Source organism: Pistacia vera, unplaced genomic scaffold (assembly GCF_008641045.1).
Source record: "Pistacia vera cultivar Batoury unplaced genomic scaffold, PisVer_v2 Contig926, whole genome shotgun sequence".
In the NCBI taxonomy this organism is placed as follows: Eukaryota; Viridiplantae; Streptophyta; class Magnoliopsida; order Sapindales; family Anacardiaceae; genus Pistacia; species Pistacia vera.
The window spans coordinates 234,166-243,539 of record NW_022196808.1 but is presented as its reverse complement, the minus strand read 5'-3'; the positions used below and the strand labels follow the sequence as shown (position 1 = coordinate 243,539).

The 9,374-nt window shown below is 38.1% G+C and overlaps 1 protein-coding gene across 1 annotated transcript; it reads left to right on the top strand.

Annotated features, from left to right (window-relative positions):
- Positions 1-266: 266 nt before the first annotated feature.
- LOC116120129 (protein NRT1/ PTR FAMILY 5.10-like) lies at positions 267-8,938 on the top strand. Its single transcript, XM_031406064.1, has 4 exons — positions 267-436; positions 526-743; positions 7,408-7,952; positions 8,119-8,938. Exons 1-4 carry the CDS (start codon positions 322-324, stop codon positions 8,936-8,938), a joined length of 1,698 nt encoding a protein of 565 aa, XP_031261924.1. The 5' UTR covers positions 267-321.
- The last annotated feature ends 436 nt before the right edge of the window (positions 8,939-9,374 follow it).

Here is a 9,374-nt window from a genome sequence, read left to right as displayed (position 1 = left end):
AGTTTGGGTTTATGTAAGAATTAAAAGTTGAAAATATAAACTAGAATATAAGTGTATTTAGAAATTGTTATGTCATTTCTAATCATTTTTATTAAGGTCAAACAAATCACATATTTTCATTAATGGAGGTCCAAAATCACTTCCTTCAGGAAAATAAATGTAGTCTTCTTTATCTTAGAATATGTTGATTCCTAAACGTGGTGACTTCAATACAATATTCTTTTTAAAGAAACACCATTTCCCAAACGCTAACCCAATAACAGAAACAACCACTCCAATGAATCTCTAAAAAGTCTCATAATCTTTCGCTCTGATCCACTCATGGCCACAGAAACTCTACTTTCAGAAGAAACTGTAGATGGGTCTGTCGACTACAGAGGCCGTCGGGTCTCCAGATTCAACTCCGGCGGCTGGAGATCAGCCTCTTTCATTATAGGTAATTAACATAACTTTACTCATGAGTGATTAAGAAGAAGCAGTATTTATTACATGTGTTTGATAAGATAGAATTAATTATTATTTCAGGGACTGAAGCGGCGGAGAGATTTGCCTATCATGGAGTACTATCAAATCTGATAACATATTTAACGGGGCCTCTTGGTGAGTCCACGGCGACGGCTGCTGAGAATGTGAACTTGTGGTCTGGCACTGCCACGCTTATTCCTCTTCTAGGAGGGGCTGTAGCTGATTCTTTTCTTGGGAGATATTATACCATCCTTCTTGCTTCCCTCATCTACATCTTGGTTAGTTTCTCCTTTCTCTTTTGTCTCTCTCTTTCGCCTGCATCTGCAACTACTCTGGGGAGATATTTACTGTACATTTTTATGAATTGCTAAGAGAATTTGAAGAAGTTGTTGATAAAAATATACTCTTCGCAATTATTTATGAGTCAACAAAAGTTTGATTTGGTGAAGAATAGAGGGGTTTCTTTCTTGCGTGAACGTAAATACAAATTATTTTCTTTGGTATAAATTATAAGCGTGAAAGGCATTGAGCAATTATTTTATTTCTTCTTTTATTTTAACAGTATTAAAGTAAGGTCACATTTTTTTATTTTATTTTATGAGTAACGGTACAAATCTCGAAAATTAAAATATTTATTAAATTATTACTATATTTTGATTTTATATCACTTGAGATGAGAATTTTAAAATATTTTTAGGAATGCCTAATGTTATTTATATTTTATTGGATTTAAATATGATTCATATTTGGTCTTTGTCAAAAGAAAAAAACTTGGCTTACGGGATCTCAAATGTGGCTTTCTGCCCAAACATTTTTGACAATGTGTAAAGACGCAAATGTCCTTTCTTGGTGTATCAACTTTCCCAGTTTTTCTATTATTAACTTGTATGACACTGTTGGTATTGAGGGTATAATTGTCATTGTATCAATATTATTTGAAAAATTTGCCGGTCAAATGACTTTCAACCGAAAAGGAAAATACTTAATCACATTTGTTTAAGTTAAAATAATGAAGTACGCATTGAAAAAAAATTAATCTAAAACAAGGTTTTATTTGGAGTGGAAATTAGGGATATTCTAATAATTGCATATCTTGATTATACTTGCTATTCTTAATTTGTCCAAATTAGTCATTTTATAAAAGGATAAAACTAGAATTATTTTTAAAAAAAAAAAAAAAAAAGGAGAGAAAAGATGAAAAGGGGTCTAGTAAGATAAAAGGTTAGAGCAATACCATCACTCAAAAAAAGAGCAAAGGACATGTTCCCACCCAGGCAAGTTTTCACCCTTAGTTTCATTTATTCCAAATCCCCACCCTTAAAGTAACACAATCAGTGAACTCTAAATATATAGGGGTACAATTACCAAATTACCCTCCCTTCTTCTTCTTCATCTTCCCCTCCTCATCTCCACTACCACTACCGCCATGCAAACACTGTTGGTTGTGGCTTTTTTGCAAACAAATGGTGGGCGCCAGTGGGTGAGTGGAAAATGGTCGTTTTTTCAACAATCTAATCTCCCAAAATGCAACAAATCAACTTCAATCAATGGCCAAACAAAACCTCCTGCAAAATCACTCCCAAACAACTCCAAAAATCAAATCAAAGCAACCAAAAGTGAAGAACAAACCATTTTGAAGTTCCTTCGCCACTCCTGCTTCATTGACGCACCGTCGCAGTTCCTTCGCTACTCCTATTGTCGCCGACGACTTTTGAAGTTCCCCCGCAACATCCCCACCCAAAACCAGCCTACCACATTTCCTTTGCCGCAGCAAAACCCATTCGCAAACGGCAGTTCATGCGATGCTTACGCGCGCAAAGAAGGTCGTTGCGCCTTATCACCCCGCACCTCCCACTCCCATCCTCCTGCACCCCCAAGTCAACCTCACCGTCCAACTACGCCGAACACATCTCGGGTGCCTTTGCGCAACAAGGTTTGTTTTTTCGATTGAGATTTGATTGGAGAAGTTGATTAAATACAGTTTGTTGGGAGTTTGAAGTGTATTCGTGCTGTGGATTAAAGTTATTGGTGTTGATGGTGGATTTGGAGGCACAGAGGAAGGGTTGCGTTTGCACAAAATTTTGATATAGATATTGTAGATGCAAAAAATCTACCGTCACGAAAATAGGGTCTGATCCCATGAGGTTGAGGCCACTGACAATCCGCTAGACTTGCATATATGAAAGGGCAAACATGAAGCTTCCTGAAAACACCGGGGTGGTGTTTGTCGTAGGCACTCCGACGCTCAAGTCAGCAAGGCTGAAAGAGATTATTTGATAAGAATTAAGGAGATGAAGAATTACCAGGAGTCTTGTTGGAAGCTAGGACTACGGCGAAAGTGTCGGGTTCTTGGGAGTAAGAACTTTAAGAACAAATAGATGATTTTGAGTAGCGTAGATTGACTATGGGAGATTCCATGCCTAATGAGAGGGCAAACCTATGTTTTTATAGTGAACCTAAGGGGTTGGAATCCTAGTAGGACATTGAGTCCTCTTTTTTGAGAGATAGTCTCTATCAAGAAAGAAATATTATTTCTTGACCTTATCAGATTAAGTTTAATAGTTTAAATAAGATTTGGAATCTTAGTAGGACACTAAGTCCTATTTTGGGAGATAATCCATATCATGAAAGAGATATAATTTTTTGACCTTATTAGATTAAGTTTAATAGGTTAAATAAAATTTGGAATCTTAGTAGGACACTAAGTCCTATTTTGGGAGATAATCCCTATCATGAAAGAGATATGATTTCTTGACCTTATTAAATTAAGTTTGATAGTTTGAGTAAGATTTGGAATCTTAGTAGAAGAGGAAATAGAATGGGATTCTGATTCCTATTTATAGACTATTGCAGGCTAATGGGCTGAAACCCAGTTTAACTTAATTTATAGGATATCCCAACTCATAGAGTGGGTAGTTCACAAGGTGATTTTAAGCATAGGCCCAATCGGGATAGGGTTGAGGCCTTGGGCCGTGACATGTTTATTTCGTTATTGTGCCTCGTCAAGCCCAAGACGATTTTTGGCCCTAACAGTTAGCCCCCCACTCTCTAAGTTAAAGAGGATTTAGCTTAGAGAGTAGATTTAATCGAATGAATGCAGACTGAGCAGATTAGTGATAGCAGCTCGTTAGGTCGGATGGATCTTTGTGTGGATTGGGTCGATGACTTATCGATTTAAGGTACAAGTCCTTCAATCGGTCTGGGCCGATTGAATGTGTAAATCCATAAATTGGTCTGGGCCAATCGAAGGTGTATACTTATGAATCGGTCTGGGCCAATCGAAGGTGTAAACTTATGAATCAGTTTAGGCCGATCGAAGGTGTAAACTTATGAATAGGTCTGGGCCAATCGAAGGTGTAAACTCATGAATCGGTCTGAGCCGATCGAAGCTGTAAACTCATGAATCAGTATGGGCTGATCGAAGGTGTAAACTCATGAATTGGTCTAAGCCAATCGAAAGTGTAAACTCATGAATCGGCCTAGGTCGATCGAAGGTGTAAACTCATGAATCGGTCTAGGCCGATCGAAAGTGTAAACTCATGAATCGGCCTAGGCCGATCGAAAGTGTAGACTTATGAGTCGGTCTGGGCCGATCAAAGTTGTAAACTTATGAATCAGTCTGAGCCGATCGAAGGTGTAAACTGATGAATCGGTCTGGGCCGATCGAAGGTGTAAACTCGTGAATCGGTATGAGCCGATCAAAGGTGTAAACTCATGAATCGGTTTAGGCCGATCGAATGTGTAAACTCATGAATCGGTCTAGGCTGATCGAAGGTGTAAACTCATGAATCGGTCTGGGCCGATCGAATGTGTAAACTCATGAATTGGTCTAGGCCGATCGAATGTGTAAACTCATAAATTGGTCTAGGCCGATCAAATATGTAAACTCATGAGTCGGTCTGGACCGATCGAAGGTGTAAACTCATGAATCGGTCTGGGCCAATTGAATGTGTAAACTCATGAATCGGTCTGAGCCGATCAAATGTGTAAACTCATGAGTCCGTATAAGCCGATCAAAGGTGTAAACTTATGAATCAGTCTGGGCCGATCGAAGGTGTAAACTCATAAATCGGTCTGGGCCGATCGAAAGTATAAACTCATGAATCAGTTTAAGCCGATCGAAGATGTAAATTCATGAATCGGTCTAAGCCGATCGAAGGTGTAAACTCATTAATCGGTCTGGGCCGATCGAAGGTGTAAACTCATGAATCGGTTTAAGCCAATCAAGGGTGTAAACTCATGAATCGGTTTGAGCCAATCGAAGGTGTATGCCAAGTGGAGCTTGTATGGAGCTTGCGGTCGAGTCGGCGTGACCGACTTATAGTTGAAAGTTGAAACCTTTGAAGGCTATGTGGCCCAGTCGGCGTGACCGACTTTGTAGTTGAAAACATTTGATTGAAGCTGGAGCAGTGGCATGCATGTTTTAAGCAAAGAACCAAATGGAGAGTCAATATGCATTATGTGGATGTGTTATGGACTGAATGAAAAGTGAACTAAATGGAAAAATGGGCTACATGTATTTAAGTAATGGCCGAATAGAGAAAGATTTAACCAAATAGAGTGGTTGTTAAAAGGAGATAATGACACATACCTTTCCCTTTCAAGTGCTGCCACCCATGCTTGCTGGACCGAGTATGTCGGAGCTGAACCAGTTGAAGTTGAGTGGGCACATGATTCACTTTTGGGCTGAACCAAATGGGCACGTTGATATTGTATGTACAGACCCAAATATCATCGAGTGGACTACTCATGTTGTTTAGTGGTTTGAGTTGTAGTGGGGAGTGGAAAGTTTGCAAACAGCGGGGAGCATGAGGGCTTTTGTGACAGGTATGCTGGAGATTGTGATGTGAAGGTGGTTTGAGTTGATATGTATTGGTTAGGAAGGGGCGATGGTTCGAGTTTGGAGTTTTAGAATACAGTGGGATAAGGAGATTAGACGAGAGTTGGGTGGCGTCACTTAAGCAGGTTTTGTTGGGGGGTTTCTCTTCGTGTTTAGTAGATGACTTTGGATGTTTTGAGAGGATTACTGCTGTGTTTTTAGGATTTAACTGTGGGATTGGAGAAGCTGTTAGGGCGATTTTAGGAGAACAGGTAGACGAGTTTTGGTTTTCAAAGTGGTGGCAAATCTCCGTGAAGTTGAATTGGGATTGGATCAAGGTTGGTCGAGTTTTGAGTTACCTTCTAATGGGGCGGAGGTCCTGGAGATGCTGGCGTATTGCGGCATCTTCTTGAATGAACAAATTGACTGGTTTAATGGCGGATAATGAATTGCAAAGCTCTGATGATGGTGGCGGACCACCTAGTGGTTTGATGATTGAAGTGAAAAAGCGCGTGTAGAGAGGTTAGAGACAGAAGCTATTGCCTTATCTGAACAAAGGATTAGAGAAGAGAGATTGTTGAAGCAAAGTCAATGAATCAAGTGGTTTAGGAACACCACTTTAAACTCTGACAAATTATTATTTTATTATTAATTTAAAACAATAATATGAGCTTCAAGGTCTTATACTACCTACTGAATGGATATAATATAAAATAAATTACGATATGCCGAATAGATATAATATGGCATGTGAATAGATAAAACAAACGAAGAGAAAAAAAAAAATTCTTATCATGATGGGATTTTCTAATTAACATTGTCAATCAAAAGGAGTTCCGTATCGCTTCCCATGTTGTAAGTCATCGTTGGCAGATGATTGTCAGGGCCCCACGGTGGGCGCCAAACTGTAGATGCAAAAAATCTACCGTCATGAAAATAGAGTCTAATCCCGTGAGGTTGAGGCCATTGACAATCCGCTAGACCTGCACACATGAAAGGGCAAGCGTGAAGCTTCCGAAAAACACCGGGGTGTGTTTGCAGTAGGCACTCCGATGCTCAAGTCAGCAAGGCTGAAAGAGATTATTTGATATGAATTAAGGAGATGAAGAATTACCAAGAGTCTTGTCGGAAGCTAGGACTACAGCGGAGGCATCGGGTTCTTGGGAGTAAGAACTTTAGGAGCAAATAGATGGTTTTGAGTAGCGTAGATTGACTATGGGAGATTGCATGCCTAATGAGAGGGCAAGCCTCTGTTTTTATAGTGAACCCAAGGGGTTGGAATCCTAGTAGGACATTGAGTCCTCTTTTTTGGGAGATAATCCCTATCAAGAAAGAAATATCATTTCTTGACCTTATCAGATTAAGTTTAATAGTTTAAATAAGATTTGGAATCTTCGTAGGACACTAAGTCCTATTTTGGGAGATAATCCCTATCATGAAAGAGATACGAGTTCTTGACCTTATCAGATTAAGTTTAATAGTTTAAATAAGATTTGGAATCTTAGTAAGACACTAAGTCCTATTTTGGGGGGTAATCCTTATCATGAAAGAGATATAATTTCTTGACCTTATCAGATTAAGTTTGATAGTTTGAGTAAGATTTGGAATCTTAGTAGAAGAGAAAATAGAATGGGAGTCTGATTTTCTATTTATAGACTGTTGCAGGCTAATGGGCTGAGACCTAGTTTTGCTTAACTTATAGGATAACCCAACTCATAGAGTGGGTAGCTCACAAGGTGATTTTAAGCATAGGCTCAATCAGGATTGGATTAAGGCCTTGGGTTGAGACATGTTTATTTCGTTATTGGGCCTCGTCAAGCTCAAGACGATTTTTTGCCCTAACAAATATGATTTATTATTTTTGGATAAAAAGACCTAAATAACCCTTGACTGTTATATTAAACGATTTTTGTTAATTTAAGGATGAAAATTTGGAATAAATGAAACAAAGGGTGGAACATTGTCATTTCACTAATTTTGGGTGGGAACATGTTGTTTACTCCTCAAAAAAATTAATACGAATTTAATAAAAATAAATACATGTGCTCCCCAAAGTAGGGAATGTAGTTGTAGGTTTCATAAATGTGTTCGAATGTTTTAGTCAAAATTTTAATGTATTGCAGGGACTAAGCTTGTTGACGCTTTCGGCTTTCTTAACATCTCTCAGCAATTTCAATGGCCAAAATAATCTTTCCACAGAATCATATTCTCCCCAAACAGTCATATTTTTCATCTCCCTATATCTCGTTGCTGTAGGGCAAGGTGGGCACAAGCCTTGCCTTATGGCATTCGGAGCCGATCAATTCGATGGAAAAAACTCAGAAGAAAGCAAATCCAAAAGCTCTTTCTTCAATTGGTGGTACTTCAGTTTATCTATAGCTATCATGTTGTCTCTCGTGGTGGTAGTCTACATTCAAGACAACATTAATTGGATCCTTGGATTTGGAGTTCCCTGTGCAGTAATGGTAGCTTCACTTGTTATTTTCTTGGTTGGAACTAAGACCTATAGATTTACTGTTAAAAGGAATGAGAAAAATCCATTTGGAAGAATCAGTCGAGTGTTCGTTGCAGCAGCTAAGAATTGGAAAACTTCTTCTTTAGTGATGGGTAGTGAAGATCATGAAGCTCGAGCTATCCTCCCTCAACAAAACAATTCTCAGCAATTCAAGTAAGAGAAATAACTCTATTAGCATTAATGGTAAATGGATTTTTAAATACAATTTTCTAAATATTTTTAGACACAATTCAAGTAAGAAAAAATTCCTGACTAGTCCTTGGTCGGATGACAATTTAATAGATAAAATCTCCTTTGAAATAATACTTCTTTGATCCAGGTTCCTCAACAAAGCTTTAGATGAAAAAGATGATTCGTTGGAAGATGGGAAAATGTGCAGCCTGAATGATGTTGAAGATGCCAAGGCATTATTAAGGCTTGCACCCATATGGGTCACAAGCTTGGGATATGCCATTGTGTTTGCTCAGTCCACCACTTTCTTCACAAAGCAAGGAGCAACCATGGACAGAACAATTTTCAAAGGCTTCGTAATTCCATCAGCTTCGCTTCAATTCTTCATCGGTGTTTCCATCGTCCTCCTCATGCCAATCTACGACCGCATGTTTGTTCCCATAGCAAGAGCAATAACCCAGAAACCCTCCGGAATCACAATGCTTCAAAGAATCGGAACTGGGATGCTTTTATCAACCATTTCCATGGTAATTGCAGCATTAGTCGAAATGAAAAGGCTTGAAACCGCTAAAGAATATGGACTAGTTGATGAGCCAAATGCCATAATTCCCATGAGTGTGTGGTGGTTGATTCCTCAATATCTCTTGCTTGGGCTTGCAGATGTGTTCACCATAGTTGGTCTTCAAGAGTTTTTCTGTGATCAAGTGCCCAAAGATTTGAGGAGTTTTGGTCTCTCTCTTTATTTCAGCATAATTGGAGTAGGGAGCTTTTTAAGCAGCTTTCTTGTGTCGATAATAAATAAAGCTACAGGTGGAGAAGGCAGAGAGAGTTGGTTTGCTAATAATCTGAATCAGGCACATCTTGATTACTTTTACTGGTTACTTGCTGGACTTAGTGCATTAGGTTTAGCTGCCTATTTGCATTCTTCTAAGTCTTACATTTATAAGAGGGAAGATAATGTTAATTAGGTTTTTTTTTTTTTTAGTATTTGAAAAATTATCAAATATATATATGAAATTAACTTTAAATTTTAAAGTTTGTATATCTTTTCATATACTTAGAAAGATAAATATTGAGGTCATCATTAATATATTAGATTATAAACATTTCAAAAATATATATTTTGATGCATAATTTAAGGGATCGAAATATAATAATGAAATTTCAACGAAAATATGATATTTTACCGTGAAAGCTAGATAGATCTTTGAATTTGGAGATGATCATATTTGTATTGACTTAATAACTTGCTCTTTAGTAAATTTTATTTGCTGTGTTTTACATTCGTCAAGCTCTTTCCTCCCCTTTGTTTAGGATTAGTGGTAAAAGTTTGATAAATGGAACAAGCAATATGTTCTTATAAGGCCAACTCGATAATACTATTTTGACAGCCTAAGATAGGGA